Below are 18,173 nucleotides of genomic sequence, written 5' to 3' on the forward strand. Positions count from 1 at the left end.
ATGGAATATAGATTAATCGCTACTCAAATTTCGCAAGCAAGCCACCAAACCACTAAGAATGGATAAATGCAATATTAACCCTAAGCCTAACCCACTACAACCTATAGAAGCCCTTTAAAGAAAATGGAAGAAACTCTAGCAATTCGAAATGCAAATAAATTACGATGGCATTGAATGGCCAACAAAAAGAGGAATTACCAACAAAGGCAACTTGTAAAACAACTTGAGGCAGACAGCCAAACAAAAATAAAAAGAAACCAAACACGTGATAATGAAAGAAACAACTACCAATAATAGCAGTTGAAAACAACAAAAATGCACCACCCACGCGAGCAGGTAAAAAACGTCAACATTGTAAAAGCCACACTGCAGCCAAGAAATTGTATCAGCAAAGAAACGTCAAACTCAAAATAATTGCGAAAGATGTGGATGCAGACAGACAAAGACAAAGACAGAGACGCAGACGTAGACGACTAAATTTCGAGTAAAAGTGTAAAAATGGGGGAAAATGTGTGTTTGTGTAAAGTGCATAGCGGGAAAATGGGTCAAAGGTGGGGGACATTTTGCAACTACCAATGCTGAAAGCAAATAAACGAGAAAGGAAAAGGGAGATGCTGGGAAAATGCCGGAAAAGTGTTTTTACTTATATATTTTAAGGTATTTGTAATGGAATATTTATTGTAGAGTCGTCTTTAGTGTTGAATATTTTTTAAAAATTGCTACAAGCCTACTTAAAATGTTTCAAAGATATTTATTAACTTAACTGTAACCCAAAACTTTAATAAAATTGTATTTAAAAATGATTATTCTTGTGTTCATTATGATAGCACAACTGATTCGAAAAACTATTAAACATAAAGCGATTTAAGTTTACAATTTACACAACTTGTCACTTAAACCAAACAATAAAACCACATCACAAAAAAAAACATATACTTGTCAAACTCTAACATCAGCTACATTTATTAGTGTTTTGTTTTCTGTATTGCGGTTTCTATCTGAGGTGATCTCACATGGCAAATTCATGGCAAATGTTTTGCTTTTAGTCTGGGTCATAAAAGCGTAGATATGAAAACCGCAAATAGTTTCCGTTTTGGAAAATTGAAAACAAGAAATGAGTAAAATGAGTAAAATTCGCAAAGCCAGAAAAGTTTGCGAACAAAACGTTAGCTATTCCACTTTTTTCTCGCCTCTCACAGTCTCAGTTTGGCCCCAACTGAACTCATTAGCCCACTTTTGAGTGTAGTTGAGCTAAAAACATGAAACATTCGTGAAAATCTATGTCTCTCATCTGGGTTTATGGCACTCCGTGAACGCAACTTTATTTTATGTTTTAATTTACTTTATGCAAAAACTCCATACAAATTAAAGTTGCGTGCTCGTAAAAAATGCAAAAAAAAAAATGTAAAAACAAGCCAGCAAATTATTGCAAATTGACCAAAGCCGAAAAGTGTTGAGGGGACCTGCTGCAAATATTGCGCAATTTTTGCAGCCAAAAAGCAGAAGCAGAAAATGCAAAAAAAGCATTTGTGGTTAGCTGTGGAGCTGCTTTTATGAGTCAGTGGTCGGCTGAAGTTGACATTAAGTTGCAATTTCAAATTCGTCTGACTATCACTTCCAGTTTTTTTCTGCATCCTAAGAACTGCTGTCAAGACATGGGCTATTAAATTTCAAGCTGCGATATAGTAAAATAACTATTTTATAGTTAAATTTAACCTTGATCTATCATATTATTGGTATGCATTTTATCCGAGTACAAAATACAAATGGTTTTAATTTGTGATTAACAGGCAATTAAAGTTTATCAAATAAAATTGCTTGAAACGAAAGAAAAAAAAAACTTATGCAACTCTAAGTTACTTTTTTGGTTAATTTTTTTTTTATTTGCTCACATGTTGAGATCAACAATAAATCAACATAAAACAAAACAGCAAAAGAAAATAACGTATCAAAAAATGACAGTTAATTGTACACACAAAAAAACGATCAAGGTAATGGCATGTAATCTCTATAGCAACCGACAAAAAAAAACTGTTTAAATATGATTAAGGTCGTTGGCAGCATTTGGAGGAGTGGCTAAAGGGTAGGGGTTTATAGGGGAGTGGAATCTGAATTGCTGTATCAGTTTCTAGCATTTGGGTAACCTTGAATTTCGGCGAGGGAGTGCTTGAAAATTTGAATGAAATTCGAGACACTGACCGGAAATCATGCAGCGGTTTTCCATTATTTTTCGATTTTTTTCATGTACTGCAACTTTTTGGGGGATTTTAAATTTCTACTCACAATCCCATAGTTATAAATCAACAGATACAAAATAAATATGAGAAGATATCGAGAAAAAGGTAAGCAAATACTGTCAAAGCCTTTTACCCAAACACCTGTTGAATAACAAATTATACCCCCAAGTTATACCTTTTTTACCACTCATTGCAAGCTCATTCCCCTACCTTCCATCTCCCATCTCCCACCTCCGCTACTTTATTCTATTCCCTCTCGCAATGCGTTCCGCTTCGTTACCCTGAAAAGGGTGGTATTGGGAGGGGCACGAAAATCCGAAAAACAGAGAGGGAGCTTTCAAAGGTATTTCAATTGTTATTTAGAATGAACTGCAGTCATAGCCGAAATTATAAATTTTTATGTAATTTTCCATGGGTATTTGTTGGCCTATGAAGTTTGCATAATCAAAAATGGAAATAAATGAGAACAAGGCTAGCGTAAAAGAAAGCTTTGCTATTCTGCTAAAAGGTTAATGGTTTAATATGAACAATTGCTAGGATTAATTTAGATAAATATCAGATTAAGGGCAATACAAAAAATGTTGTTATATTCCTGATAAATATCTTAATTTAAATAGGTAGACAAAATAATAATTTTGGATTTTTATAGTCCACATAAAACATTATTACTCAGTACTCACTTTTAAGTTCGCTGATTTTGTGTTTTTCTAGATGGTTTTATGGGTGATCACCTCTAAGAGTGATGGGAAAAAACCAGTAAAGCGAACTTAACTACCCTTGCTACGTCACTTGCACCTCTTAGCACAAAAGTGCTAATTGAATGCAGGGGAGAGTGCCCGTCTTCTCTGCAAACTAAAGTCACCTGACAAAGGGACCCGTCTCATAACGAGTTAAATGTTTATACTGAAAAGGCAACCAGTTTGCCGCACTTGTTATGAGGCTCAGCTCAAATTGAAGTAAAAGTCAAAGGCAAGAGTGATGGAAAACTTTAATGATCCCCGGACCCGGTGTGAGGGTCTTCATAAATTAAATAATCAACTAAGTAAAGGTGGCAAAAGTTTCTTGAACTTTACTGCCTAAAATTCAAAACAAAAACAGAGGCAGACAATGGAAGCCAGCCAAGTTTACGCTGCTTAATGTTTGTGTTTTATTGCTATTATCTCCCCGAGTTTCTTTTATTTTCAGCATTTCTCTTTGTTTTGCCTGTCTTTCTTTAGTGCAATTTATGTCTCATATTTGCCGCGCCAATCCCCACAGCGCGTCAATCAATCACGATCGGATTATGCAAAAATAAAGGAGGGAATAGGCAAACAAAGCTTGGTAAAAATAAGTTAGACAAACACCTGTCCCCCGTCAGGTGAGATTGACCCACATAGACATTAATTCGCTGCCTCACTGGCGGAAGCTTTTTTGGCTGCCCAAATCGAGTTTTCTATTGCAGAAATTGTTGTTCACAGCGAAACGCCTCAATGCGCACAGTGGTTAGTGTTACTATTTCAGCGGTGTTGCCAAAGGGTGAAGTACACCTTGCCCACTCACCTGACCACGCCCCCCTTCCCCCTTTTGAAACGCCTTGACTTGAAACCACTCACTAAGCGCCTGGGAATTGAAACTATTAAAGCAGCTTTTTTTTAAGGGGTAAGACTGGTTTTCTTGTTTCTTTTAAGATTTTTGTGGGTTATTTAATTATGGAAAAAAGAGTCAATGGATTCATAAAAATTCCAGAAAGCCGAAGAAAGGGTTGGAATACAAAAATTACACGAGATAAGACAGTAATTTAATTCCTAAATTTAAATTTAATTAAATGATTCTTGATACTCTGTGAATGAAACTAAACTTGTAAATACTCCTTTCATAAATTACTAAAATGGCAATGGAAAATACATTATAATTTACACTTTAAAAGCAAGAAACGTAGTTGAATTCCTTTATATATTAAATTCTTTAGCACTTCAGAAATTTTGGTTAGCTTACAAAAAACTTTTACTTTAACAAACATTTCGATGTGCTTCGGTTCGTTTCTCCAGAAATGGTAACAAAATTACTAGGGGTCAAGAAATGTCGCGATTGTTGCGATTTCCAAAGAAACAATGCCCTGAGTCACAGTTGATATAAAGAAATGTACGTCTTTTGTTGCCGGACAAGTGAAAGTATTTATGGACATGTGGGCGGCGACTTCTCCAACTGGCTACAATGGGCGTGTCTTTTGAGCTTTCTTAAGAATTAGATATGAATATAACAAACAAGATGAATACGACTAAGTGCAACAAAAACAACAAGTTTGTGAAGGGTTTTTGGGTGAGGATTTAATACGCACATGTCTCTCAAATGACTGCGACGACGGTCATAAGGAAAATACTCAAAATATTCATCATCCATTTAGGTGAGTTCAGTTTTCTTTTAGTTAGGTGTTTATATGGATTTTATCTTTTATCGTTTGGTTAGCTCATTTGGCTATAAGGTTTAAGTGCCATTGGCCGCATTGCGCACGTCATTGACTTTAATTTGTTGACTGCAACCGATAAGATCTGTTTCTTTAGCTTTTTGATAAGATTAAAAGACTTGAACGGGTTAAACAATAATGCTTTGTTTATTTAGTCATTAAAATATTTTAAAGCATTTAACAGGAGACGTTATTGTTCATTTAACACTGTGATAGCATCGTTGTTACTAAATATTTTCGAACCTCAGTGGAGTTGTGTCATTAAAATTTGATAAATTAAATTTGGCATATTAACTTAGTTTCTGTTAGAATTCGATTTTAGTAAAAATTGTTTTTGGATGATCACTTTAAGCACATTCATAACCAAAATATTTATGAAATTTGTTCAGATTTTGAGTTTTAAGTTATTTGGCACTTGTATATTTGTTTTATTCAAACGAAATCATTACGATCTTTGAAAATAAATATTTACGTTAAGTAAGTACTTTAATGATAGCTCTCTCTTTAAGCTAAAAGCATTATCAGTATAATTAACGATGTGTCGATATAACATTAATGCCTTTATAGATAAGTGTTTTTGTGGATTTCTGACTGCAGGAGTAGTACATTTTTGCACAACCATTAATATCGCTTTTTGTTTAGTTTATGAGCCGTTCAACAAATTGGAAGCTCGTTGTTGCCACAGAAAAGGAAATTTTGTTCGAGAAAACGCACTCGCACTCATCATCGGTAAATTAGACACACTTTCGCAATTGACGGGTCCGCCAGCCACACTTCACTTTTCATTACGAATCTCCTCAAGCCGAACATCCAAGCCAAGCCACAACTGCAGCCGATGAGCGGATGGCTTATATTTCACCAACACGCGGCTGGAAATCGCTCTGATAACGTCGTTAAACGCTCTCCGCCAGCGAAATCGAAATAAAAATCGAAAATCGCAAATCGAAAAGAAAATCGCTGGAAAACTGCACTGCCGACTGCGCTGACTATCTAGCAATGAAATTGTGGTGCCCCAGGCAGGCAACATTTATACGGCTGCTCTCCGCGGTAATTAAGGCTATAAAACTGATTCGATTTTGATTGATGGATCTCAACAATGCGAGCAGAAAAGGGCGATTAGGCCGAGTTGAAGATGCGGTGAGTGTGGCAATGGATCGACTGTACTTATGCTCCGACCAGCTCCAAAAGTCGATTACTCATTCAACTCCAAACGCAATCAAGAGCCTCAGTTAATTGGCTGTGTCGTTACTGGTTGTGAAAGGTGTTGCAATCAAGGTGTAATGTAGAAAGAATTGATTGGTAAATGCGTTTTTAGAAATCCTTGTTGAAATCTGAGTAGATGCTTTCAAAACACTTGCTACGTTGACAGAAAAAAAATTTTGGGTTATTATGTAAATCTCCCATAAACAGATCAATGATTAAATTTTGAATCCACTTTCTTAAAATTTGGCATGCAAATGTCTATTTTGAAAAATTATTTGCTAGATTTTGTTAATCATTATACCAAAAAAGTGTGTCAAAGTAATATTGACTGTTTAGAAATAACATTTAATGTACTTTACATCTTTAATTTTGATCTTAATATTTTGATCAGTAATTTTAATATTTTATTTTATACAAACAAAATGTGTTAAAATGTATTTTTATAGAGCAGTAACTCAGTGGTGCCAGCACCAACCTATTCACCTCTTGTTATTCACTTTTGATCCACCTATTTTTACCTGACTGTGTATTAATGGGGCTTTAGTTTGGACGAGTGCTTGGGAAAAGTGCAGCACAAAAGGGCGTGGGCCCCGTGGAAACGCAAGGAAAAGTCACGTGCAAAAGACGAGACACACATGTCGAAGATGGAGAAGAGGATAACGCACGAGAAGAGGGCGAAGCAGGCGATTTTGCATGGGAATGAGCAGTATATGGCCAAAGACTGCGCTTGTTATTGTGCCTATTATGATGGTAGTTGAACGCCATTAAGGCGTGACGCCGCGAATTACCAAAGTGTAAACTACAGCACAAAGCTATGTACGAAATCTCATAAAACCGCGCTGCTCAAATTAAAAACGTTTTCTATTCCGTGGAAAGCGAAATTTATAGCCAAAAAACAAAACCGCAAAGAAAAATCACAATTAAATCTATTTGCACAAATGTTTCACATACGACGCGTTGTCTGGGGCCCCCAAAATATATAAAAACAAAAGCCCAAAGGCAGCCACACACACAGACACTTTCACATACTTTTGTTTTCTCAATGGATGCGGCGGAATTTTGTATTTTGTTTTTATGGGTTTGTACCGGAACACTAGTCACAGACTCTCGGGCGATTAATAAATAATCAAATCGGGCCAAAACGACGACAGAAATTCGTCCGTACGCGTTTACAGCCAAGTTCGAACTAAAACCAAAAACCAGCCGCATTCCAACTCTTTAGCCGCCTGCCAATCCAAAGGCGGCCAACAAACAGGTTCGAAGCGGGAGAGCCAACCAGCCAAACAATAAACAAAGCGAAAAAGCAGGCCAAAAGAGCGAACAAGTGTGTGTGGGAGAGAAACTAACATGGCCCAGACCATTTTCAGTCTCTGTTGCTGTTCAAACGGTTGCCAGACAGCTAGAAAAAGTTGGACGGCCAGAAAAGTGCTAGCAGTTAACAAAAAAATGCTAGACGGCTTATACACAAGTACACAAAACACAAATAATAATTTTATTATGTAAATATTGGCGTTGAAAAGCATCTTCCACTTACAACTTGATTAAAATATATATACAAATTATAACCTTGCTGTTTTTAAACCCTTTTTTTAAGTTCTTCCAAATATAGAAATGGTTAAGTATTTCAGAATTACGTTTTAAGTTTCATTAAAATCGGACGACTATATCATACAACTCACATGGGCACAATAAAAATACTAAAATAAATAAATTTCAAAAAAATTAAACTTCTCTATTTTTTAAAATTATAATTTAATTCAAATCTGAAACCGATATCATATAGCTGCCATATGAACAATCGACTAATTGAAATGAAAATTACATAAATTTATAAAATAAAAAATATTCAATATCTATATAATTTATGTAAAACGTAATAAAAGTTGAAAAAATTGAAATAGATTCCTGTCGTTACACTCCTTTATAGAACATGCCAATATATCAAAAAACCTACGGTGTCATCCTTTTATTTTTCTCAATATTATGTTACAAGATTTTCCATTAACAGTGGTATCTTCCACAACTAAATCTGGCAGCTCTTCTGCAGACTCTGCTCTTTCCCACGCAACTTGTTGGCTGCCAACATGTTGCCCGGCGAAACTAAAAACTAAAACCATACAACATCAACAAATTTGGCGAACAATGAACATTCTCAAGTATCTATTAGTTTGTGACTACCTTAAACCGATGCCAAATTGGCGACAGACGGAACTTTCAAACGGTATTCGGCTGCCAAATCATTCAAATACAGGCAAGAAAAAAACGTGGAAATGTCGCCGAGTCTGCCAATTAGCCAAGAAAATTAAGTCAACTGCCAAGTCAACTGCACCTGCAAAAGTGGCTCGGAAAATGCCTCGATTAGGCAAATTGAGGGCCAACAACGGGTAGACTTGGCAATTATGCACGGAAAAATAGAGACACACAACGAAAAAGGTGGGAAATACTTCCAAAGGCAATTGAAAATCAATTAAAGATAAACGTTTGAAGGCTAGATGCCAAGGTTGCATCAGGGCTATACTAAAAAAAGAAAATAAGGCTTAAAAGATCAGAATAAAAAGTGAAAAGGATAAAAAAAAATAATTGGGATAGATTATTCGAAAATAACATTATTTACATGTTATCATAATGATACAAATCTTTACAAAACATTTATTTATGTAGAAGCCTATGTTATAATTTGAATTCATTTATAGTTTTATAGTACAGTCAAGTATCCCAATGGCGAACAGCAACAATCTACGTTCTCCGTTCTGCAGTAGAGCCTGGAATAGATTGGCGTCTACGCACATTTCTTTGCGCCACGTCTGTATTTTCTTTTAGATCACGTGCATTTTGAGAAAGCCTACGTCTGGGTTTGGGTTGAACAAGGGGCTTGTTCACAGATTGGGCTTGTTTTGCTGGCACATTTTCTACAGGCAGTGCTTTATTTTCGTCTATGGAATTATCCTGAGGTTCGGGGTCTGGATTCTTAGTAGCTGACTCAGATTCTTGAGGCTCCGGTGGTGAGTTTTCCTCATCCTCATCGGTCCGCCTCTCAAGAAAGGCATCAATAACCTCGTTAGAAATACTTGCAATGGGCTTGGACACTAAGGTAGCGTTGAGAGCGTCTTGCAACATGACCATATCCTGGCTCACAAACTGAACACGATCTCTCAACAACTGGATCTCCGACATCGGGACCTGGGGAAACCCCCATTAAAACAGAGGATCTCGAGTTTATGAACCTCATCAATCAACTCACTTCTTTCCATCTACGCCTAAGCTTTTTAAATATCATCCAAGAAAGTCCAATCAGGAAAATGGTTAGGACCACTAGATAAGTCGGTGATCGATCTGATACCAAGAATTTCCACAGATCAAGGCCCTTGAGCATAAACCAGCAAGCCGATTGCCAAGCATGACAGTACGGTGATATCTTCACCGATGTTTCAAAGTCAATTTTCTGGCGGTACTCCCACATTTTATGGCCAAATTTTTGTTGATTTGGATCAAGAATTTTGAATGACTTACAAAGAAAACAGAACGCTGCTGTCTGGTAGTACAAAACTGAACTGAAACATTCAGCAATTTGTACAACGATAAATTCTCTGATTGCTAGATTAAATTTTTTTTGGCAACTTTTTGTTTGTTAAAAGTTTTGTTGATTTTTTATATGGTTAACCTTTTAATTGAGCAAATTTTTTATTTTTTATACAAATAGGTGGTGGAATTTTCACTATTTTCCCATTTCATTTTCAGATTCTAATCTTATAGCTCTTTCCATAAATTTCCCTTAATTGTTCTCGGTTCTTTAAATGCATTTTCCCCCTCCGTTTCCCAGCGCAGCTTTGTTGAATGTTGAATGCCAAGTGCAGAGACTGGGGAAAAACATGTTCCCAGCAGATGAGCAAAAACAAAGGCATTTGCATGACAAATTCAAGTCAGCCAGAGTTGTAGTCACTTCGAAAAGAGGAGAAGCCATGGGAACTTCAAGGTCCGGAAAGTTGACAGAGCATCCACAATTTACAGCCTGCGTGGGGTTAACTTATTTGCACACGCCTTAAATGCAGAGGAATCTAATTATTTTTGCAGATTTCTCGCATTGTTTCAGTCGTAGTCAAGTTTTAAAGCAGGTTAAGCGAGATTGATTATTTTATTAAAAAAAACCATCTCAATGAAATTATGTTGTTAAAATTATAGACACCATAAATCATTAAAAATTTAAACAAATCGATAAGGAAAATGTTTCTAGTTTTAAAATGAAAACGGTATCGATACTATTTGGATATGTCAAAAGCTTTTGAATACACCAAACAGAGTTTATTTTGGGTCACATTTTTCGCGACTTGACAAAAGTGTCGGCCTAAATTCTGAAGAGTAAACAATTGCCGCAAGTTAAACCTGTTTCTGGACCCTCTCACTTCATTTCCTCCGATCGGCTGAACGAAAAAATAAATTCCAACGGCATGACAGCCCCAGCGAGTCAGCAAAACTTGTAAGCCAAGTCAAGAGGGAAGGAGTTGGCCAAAACGAGGGGCGAGAAGGAAAGACCCCATCTTCTACCTTCAACCTTTTCACTCGGTACCGAGAAGAGTTCACAAAAGCGGCCAAACAACTTTTGGCCCGAGAAGATGTCAGCAGGAAACACGGTCGCCAGTTGACAAGCAGAACTGCCAAAGGAAGTTATATAAATTCTAGCAGATCCAATCTCAGAGCTCGCATTGTATTAACTAACATCTCTTGCTATTAATCTGATATATTTATTTGGCTTTCGTTATGGTCTCAGTTGCAATTAAGTCCCAGAGAAGTGAGCAATTTTTTTTCGTTGTAACTTTTATGACAGCCCGCAGGCAATAATCATAAATTTCGGATTTTGGGGGTGGGGATGGTGGAAAGAAAGCTCTTGAAAATTACCCAATTGAACAGTCGGTGGTACAACAATTGAAACAGTCGAAAAAGATGGGAACGGACTGATAACTAATTTCGGCAGAGGAAAAATAAGCAATCGAGTAACTCAACTAATGGAAATTTGAGAAAAATTTGAGCAAACTAATAACCCAAATTTACAAACTTGAAAAATAGACCCCAAGAAAATGAGTTCGTTGGTGATGAAAACAGTTTTTCCTTAAATCAGATAAGGTAATTTTTTTTCTAAAACAAAACCATAAATATATACAAACATTATGTCATTAAATGATACCAATATGATTATTTAAAAATTAAGTATAATATTGTATATACAAATCAATAAACCAAAACCAAAATGGGTCAAAAATGGGGGTTATGACATTTATGAAGCTCTACATGAAAACCCAAATAAAAATATTTTTTAGATGGCTTACTGTCTCATGGATCCCCAACGACGCTGGGACAAACTATCGGGATTGCTGCAAGTAAAATATTTATCAATTGGGGGGAGCGAATTTCATTTTTTTTATTTGAATTTATTTGAAGAAGAAGACGTATTTCCTAGGCACAAAGAAATATTTTAAGATTTCAAAATTAAAAGGCTATAGAAATAATGGTGTCAGTTGTTTTAATAGTTTCAAAAGTAAAGCCAAATAAGAAGACAGAGTTTTTAAACTTCAATAGATAATTTGGACAAATCGATAGATTTTGTAGGATACGAAATATGAAAAAAATAAAATAAGACCCTTAAAGGAAAAATAGTTTTATTTCAATTATGCATATTCTGATCAACTTTCAATGTTGTATCTAAATAAAAATAAAGTTCTACTGTTGTTCATAGTTGATTATTAAAAAATATATATTTATTCTAAGTAATATTTTTTATGTATGTATATTTTGTATGTATGTCTGGGATCAAATGAATCTTCATCACGGTATAGTTTAAGAGAGAGTTAACCGACTCTCTTACGATCAGGTGAATTGTGAACTCACCACGGCTTTAGCCGTGTTGAACAAAGGCGTAAACAGTCAGAAAGAGACGGGAGAACACGACTAGAAAGAGAGGCACGATCGCTGTGATGTGAGAGATTCCAAAACCCGAAGACAGAGACACGCATGAATCACGGCCCAAAGCGTTTCATGTGCCCAAGACAGAGCATAGAAAAAACTGGTTTCAGCCTGTGTATGCATTTTTTATGCCACACACACACACACACACAAACTAACGTGCAAACTGACAAACACAGGTTTAAAAAAAAAAAGAAAAGGTTAACTATTCAAATACGATTTTTTATGTTGCCTCGGACAGACAAATTGAGAGTTTTGAATTGATGAAGTCTCTGGGCCTGGCCAGTTTTATTTTCTGTTCACGGCTATTACGTATTCAGCCCGATTATGTGTGCAACCTTATAAATGTCTGACAACTAAGGAAATTCGCATTCGCTTCGATTTCCATTTTGGGAGGTGGTCCGATCAAATGAGCGATATTACCTGGTGGGAGTACGTCTCAGACTGCGCCTGGCCCAATTGTCCCGGGGCATTATGTTCAGCTCGTCATCACTGCAACAATGAAAACAAGTTAATAAAGTGTCAGCAGTGTTAACAATAGAAATATATGAGACATTTAAGTGTCATATAGTTCCAGGAATCGGATTCAGACTATCTAAATAAGAAGTTAAATATTTACTAAAAGTAAAAGACTATGGTTTCAAAATGTGTAGTTCACACATTACAGCTATGCCAAATAGTTATAAGAAATAATTATTTTAAATTTAAGAAGTAAACAAACACAAATAAACCATAAATGTTTTCGTTGAGAGTGTTAGAACTGTAATTACATTATATATTAATGAAGTTAAAACCAATATTACATGATTGATAATAATTTGTTAAACTAGGTTAAGCAATACTTAAATTTGTAAAAAATTATAATAATTAAAATATTAATCTTTACCAATTTAAATAATTATAATAATTACAGCCTTACAGCAAGTTAAGTGCTTTTGGTGAAATTTAATCATATGTATAATGTTGTTCTGATTTAAATGCATTTCATCTATAATTAATTTCCTTCCAATCCAATTTCAGCTCATGCTATTAAAAGTAATCAAATTCTAAAAAATTTTTTTATTTTTTGTTTGTGACACTTTTGAAATGCCGTGTATTAAACCTTTAGGAACTTACTCTTGGGGTGTAGATGAACCGACATGTGGGGCCAAATCGAGTTCGATGCCAGTGCTGCCATTTAAATTGTTATTTCCGTCGTTAGAGTGCCCACTGTGGTTGTGCTGTGAGCTCGCGTTTCCTACGCTCAGATTGTCATTATTGTTATGAATAAGGTTGCTGTTATTGTCGCTTCCATTGGAATTGGAACTGCGGCCTTCACGAAGTTGGGTGGGATACTCGTTCTCACCATAGCCCTCAAAGGATTCGCCATCCGAAAGCGAGGAACACTGGGATTTGGCTACGCCCGCTGTGTTTCAAAAAGTTGTTTAGTTTAAAAAATATATATTTTAAATCAAATTATTGTAAAGATACCTGTGCTGGAGGGCGGGCTGCTGGGAGTGGGACTACTGTCGCCGGACATCGTCTCTGCATATAGAAAGTTATTTGTGCTAGCCTTAATCGACGCATTTCCGTTGGGCAACTGAATTCGGGGCATGGGCGCCATTTTGGGGGGGGGAAAGAACTGCAGCTGCAAAAAGAAATAAAAGGTTTGAAAGTTAAAGCTGGTTGTTTTCGGAATGTATTTAGATATTCAATTGGCTACAGACATGACATGCAGGTCAATAGGTCAAAGTGCTAAACCAACTTTGACGTGCAATTGCAAAAAGTTTAGCGAAAGCTCAAAACACGAATCCATCCAAGACTAGCTTATTGATTGGAAACTTAACGAGAAAGTAAGTTGGTCCTTAACTACCTATAACACTTAGTGAAATGAAAATTTTTTTAGCAAATCAATATACGAAATCTTTTTTCATTCCTATATCTTTGTAAATTAATAGGTGTTCTTTGCCCATGTAAAGTACTATACATATGGGTTTGCTAATTGCACTTCCTTTTCATCAAAACTTGTCATTCTTTTTAGGAACAGCCTGCAACAGGTGCCTCTTTTACTTCCGGAAAAAAGGAAAATAAAAATTATCAGCCCAAAACGTCATTAAGTAAATTGGGTCGGACATTGGCCGTGGACATTACTTCCCTTACTGGTCACTTGCATTAGTCCCCACTTTCCCCTCCCTTCAATTACCCAAAACTTTGAGCCATGACTAAGGGCCTAAGTACTTTTATAGAAGTCTCGCGATCTAAGCGTGAGTAATTACCTGTATTTCTTTTTTAATTGGTCTTGCCTATGCCTTGCAACAGTTTTCGAGTTTCTTTCGTGAGTTTCACGCTTTCATTTCTTTTGGGCATTGTCACAAAACTGAGGTGGGTGTAAAAGGCAGATGGAGAAGGCAGAGTACAAAAATCTATAAATACAGTACGTACACAATTGGTCGAGTGTTGATGGCTGACCGATTGATGTGTCAGGGCCGTTAGTTGGTAGAAAGCAGAATTGGGTCAACTTTTGTTTTGGGGATTAGGTAAAATTACAATGACAAGTACGAAGACTTGGTCAAAAAAAGGTTAAGAAACTAATGATAAGAAACAAATTTACATAATTTCAAAGGGAATGGTGCGAGTATAAACAAGCCTTGTAATTAAATTATTTTTTATTTCTCGTCTAACAAATGCACAAGTGTTTTATTCGTTTAACATAATGCATTTTAAGGAATGTCATTATTTTATCTCTTCACACAATTTTCTCTTAAAAAACAAATTAATTAAAACTAAACAGTTTATTATGGGAAACCCATCAATTTCATAATAAGCCAACCATAAAGTTGTGATTAAATATCGATTGCCTGCTTAATTCGATGCAAAACGTTTTCAGCTGGAATAATATGCAATAATGAGCATAAATATGTGATTAATCAGAAGAGCCTCGAAGAGTGAAGTTCGAAAGAAAGCAAAGAAAATAGTAAACACACAACCGGCAATCAAATCCAATGAAATCAAATCAAATATACCATTGACCAAAGGAGGTTACTTGGAGGGAATGCAAAAGCAAAAGAGCAACGAACTTTGGGCGAACCCAACGAAAACAACAACTGTGCACTGAAAAAATCGATGAAAGTTACTCAAAATGAAACAAAGCTAAAACAAAAAACCGCACAAAAAATGTTTTTTCCCTTATGCAATGTTTTTCTTGGCTTTGATTGCTTTGCATAATGTTTTTGAGTTGGGCGTGAGTTTTTCTTGTGAGAGTTACCACCCCCGAGGGTTCACATGGCTGACAGGTATGTCACTTGACTAACTTGGCTAATTCCTATTGGTATTGCTACAAGGTTCAGTGGGTAATTTTTATATAATATATTTTTACTTTTTGTGAACAAATTATTTTAAAACATACCGTTAAACTTAAAATCAAGGTAAAGAGCAATACAAATTTTTGAAAGCAATAAGTATACCACACATAAAGTTAGTTTTAATTACAAAAAATTTAAATATTTTTATTTTAAGAATTTATTCTTAACAGATTTTTTCCTCACGAATAATATGTTTCTTAATACAATTCTTTGACACATAGTTTAGCAATAATAGCAAAATGCAACTGGGAAATGGAAGGGTATTTAAAATTAAAGACTAAAAAGCTAACGTTTCATTGTGTTTTTTACAAATAATTAAGTTTGTAATGCAGAAAAGAATACTTTGCTAGCTCTATAAAGTAAATGAACGATCGGAAAATTAACTGCAAATAAATTTAAGAGTTCACACAGAAGTAATTTTATAAATTTTACGATTGGTTTTTTTTTTTGTCAAAACAAATAACACGTTTATATTTGTGTATTGAATATTTACACAGAAACTTTGTCTTAACGTAGTAATCTTCCTGTCTTGTACCTTCTATTACAATCTAAGCCACAGTTGTTAATGCAAATGGCAATCTCTTTGCCAGCTGGTTTGGTCACAAAAAAGCAAGAAATAAATACACAACCATCCAGGCAAGAAATGCAGTTAGAAGCAACCGAACCGCTTGGTTTACAGTTACTGCAGATGCTCAAGGGGCTTCAGCTTTTCAGAGCTTCCCATGAGTTTTCCCCTCCGCCCATTGAGATTTTAAAATATATTTCCCATGAACAGTTTTCTTTTGTTTTCAGCATCGTAGCAATCGTCGTTACCTGATATGCAAAGTAAAGTAAGAAATATTTGAAATAGAAATAAATGAATAAAGAATTGTGTGAAATTTCAAAACAAAAGGGAGATAGATATGTATGTATAACGAGGCAAACATTGTCGTGATTAACTTGTGCTGAGCTCCCAGTAGAGATTTCAAACATGCAAACGTTTTTAGGAGACCAAAAAATTTATTGCAAATGTTTGATGCTGACAGTTGTCCATATACTAATATTTACTATATATAATATAATATTTTATTTATTTATTTATATTGTTCATGCCTTTCTAAATAATGAATGTATTGCATGGGGGATTAAGCGGTTTAAATATTTAATGATACACATATTTTTAATTCCAAACATATACATCTTTTCTCTTTAAATTATCTTTATTGCATGTGTAATCTCACCCATATTCCCCCATTAGCCATGCGACCCAATCCAGCCTTGAACCAATTTCTCAGGCCACTTTCGATTCATTAACGGCAACAATATCACCGCATAAAATGAGGCACTGCAGTTCATAAGGCCGAGCCATTAGCCATATGCTAAAGATCAAAAACCCGTTCCCGCCCCCGCCAAAATTGAAAAACTCAACTCAACTCTATATGGAATTGTATAATTATAGCACAAGCTGTAAATTGGAGGGGGCGGTGCGCTGACAGCATGCAACTGAGTTTCGGTTTTATTTCTATTAGATGTTATCCGAGACTTGACCAGCTGGCTGCCCTCCCCCGATTTTCCCCTTCCATCCACTTTATGACTAATAAACTTGAACTTGTGCGAGAGACAACAATTGAAAAATTGAACCGATGAGAACCGAGAAAGAAAATAAGGGGAGCAGTATACACCAGATTGTTCAATTACTTGTCAGTTGTTTTGTCACACACATGTAATCCATCCATCCATCTATCTCAACAATTATGCAGATGCTGTGTTGTGTTGTGTTGCTCACGCAATAATACTTGGGGATTATGGAACCGCACGTACCAAAATACAAGATAGAGGAACCAAAGGAAGCTCATTAAAGATTCCAAGCCATGTGGCGAATGGGCGAGTTCGAATTCGATCCGATGCCGATAGTGGATTGCACATTTCAAGAGAATAATTTCAAAAATTCCTATGAAAACCCCAATTAAAGCGAGGAAAGTGCGGAGATTTCGACAGATCCTTTTTCTCAAGTGGCAACAGATGCCGAGATTTTTCAACTACCTGCTCGAGAGATCGCATCTCATCGATAAGCAGGAACAGCTGTTTTTCAATTAGTGTTGCTCGGCTCAACAAATAATCTTTTACTTTTATAACTCTGACAAATCTTTTTGAAATTCGAAAAAATAGATCATGAAGTGGTGAACGTGTTTAACGTAGAAAAACGAGAATTCTTTTAAACCGCAATGCATTTCAAATATAATACGTGCTCTTAGCTAAATATTCAGCGGCACAGTAATCAATTGGTTAAGTAACTAACAAAGGCAATGGAAACGCGTTGAGGGATTTATCTGAAACTTTAAATTTATACAAAATCATGTTCCGATTTTCATTCTACACTTTTAACTAAATAATTTCAAAGTTTAATGCCAGTGCCGAAAATATAGAAATCTTGAATAATTTACTTTAAATTGCGTACCAACATTTTATCTTCCATTTAACCCTCAAATAAGCTTATCTAGAAAATTAGCTCCCAAAGTAAACGCCCCACATAAACAACCAAAAAACGCCCACAAAAAACAGACACAGTAAAATAACAATCAAAGAAAAAGACAAAAACCAAAGAGGTTGAAGCAATATTGATGAATTATACAAAACACAGTCTGGAAAAACAAAGAGGAAAATTTTGTTACAACACTTGAATCGGAAAAATTGGGTCATTGGGGGGAGTGAAATGAAGGGGAACGTGATGGAACTTAACAATGAAAAAGCGACAAAAGCTAGGAAAAAGAAAGCAATTAAGTGAAAATATTAAGAGAAAATGATTTTCGAAGTTGAGATTTTGATAAAAATTGATTCCATTTACGAATGTTTTAAAGAATTTATAGTATAAGGACATGATTAACAAATTTCAGTTTATATCTTGACAAACTCACTAGTGTAAATAAATGTGATTTTTAGGCTTAGTTCTGTAATCTTTGATCTTTTAATCCTTATGTCCCTGACACGCACTGTATATCGTCATCCCACTGTGTA

At 35.5% G+C, this 18,173-nt stretch overlaps 2 protein-coding genes across 8 annotated transcripts in view; both read right to left on the reverse strand.

Annotated features, from left to right (window-relative positions):
- Positions 1 to 18,173, reverse strand: part of LOC108143203 (rab11 family-interacting protein 4B) — a 47,215-nt gene that overhangs the window by 23,181 nt on the left and 5,861 nt on the right. For 3 of the 7 annotated variants that reach the window (XM_017267464.2, XM_017267461.2, XM_017267471.2), the window contains exons 2-5: positions 13,309 to 13,465; positions 12,955 to 13,243; positions 12,262 to 12,330; positions 11,205 to 11,249 (exon numbers count right to left, since the gene is read on the reverse strand). In XM_017267464.2, coding sequence (XP_017122953.1) covers positions 11,205 to 11,249; positions 12,262 to 12,330; positions 12,955 to 13,243; positions 13,309 to 13,441 — 536 coding nt within the window. In that variant the 5' untranslated portion in view covers positions 13,442 to 13,465. Of the gene's footprint in view, positions 1 to 4,554; positions 4,733 to 6,912; positions 7,064 to 11,204; positions 11,250 to 12,261; positions 12,331 to 12,954; positions 13,244 to 13,308; positions 13,466 to 18,173 lie in introns of those variants that run through there. The other 4 variants (XM_017267466.2, XM_017267465.2, XM_041708366.1 and 1 more) reach the window with 3 other exon arrangements.
- LOC108143206 lies at positions 8,519 to 9,436 on the reverse strand. The gene is made up of 2 exons (XM_017267473.2): positions 9,125 to 9,436; positions 8,519 to 9,063 (listed from the first exon to the last, which is right to left on the reverse strand). Exons 1-2 carry the CDS (start codon positions 9,341 to 9,343, stop codon positions 8,620 to 8,622), a joined length of 663 nt encoding a protein of 220 aa, XP_017122962.1. The 5' UTR covers positions 9,344 to 9,436; the 3' UTR covers positions 8,519 to 8,619.

This window comes from Drosophila elegans, unplaced genomic scaffold (assembly GCF_018152505.1).
Source record: "Drosophila elegans isolate 14027-0461.03 unplaced genomic scaffold, ASM1815250v1 contig_208, whole genome shotgun sequence".
In the NCBI taxonomy this organism is placed as follows: domain Eukaryota; kingdom Metazoa; phylum Arthropoda; class Insecta; order Diptera; family Drosophilidae; genus Drosophila; species Drosophila elegans.

Bases quoted from the DNA above. Each gene is read 5' to 3' on its own strand.
- LOC108143206 (XM_017267473.2), bottom strand. From the start codon at position 9,343: ATGTGGGAGTACCGCCAGAAAATTGACTTTGAAACATCGGTGAAGATA. The intron at 9,064-9,124 runs GTGAGTTGATTG...GGGTTTCCCCAG, and splicing joins TTAGGCGTAGATGGAAAGAA to GTCCCGATGTCGGAGATCCA.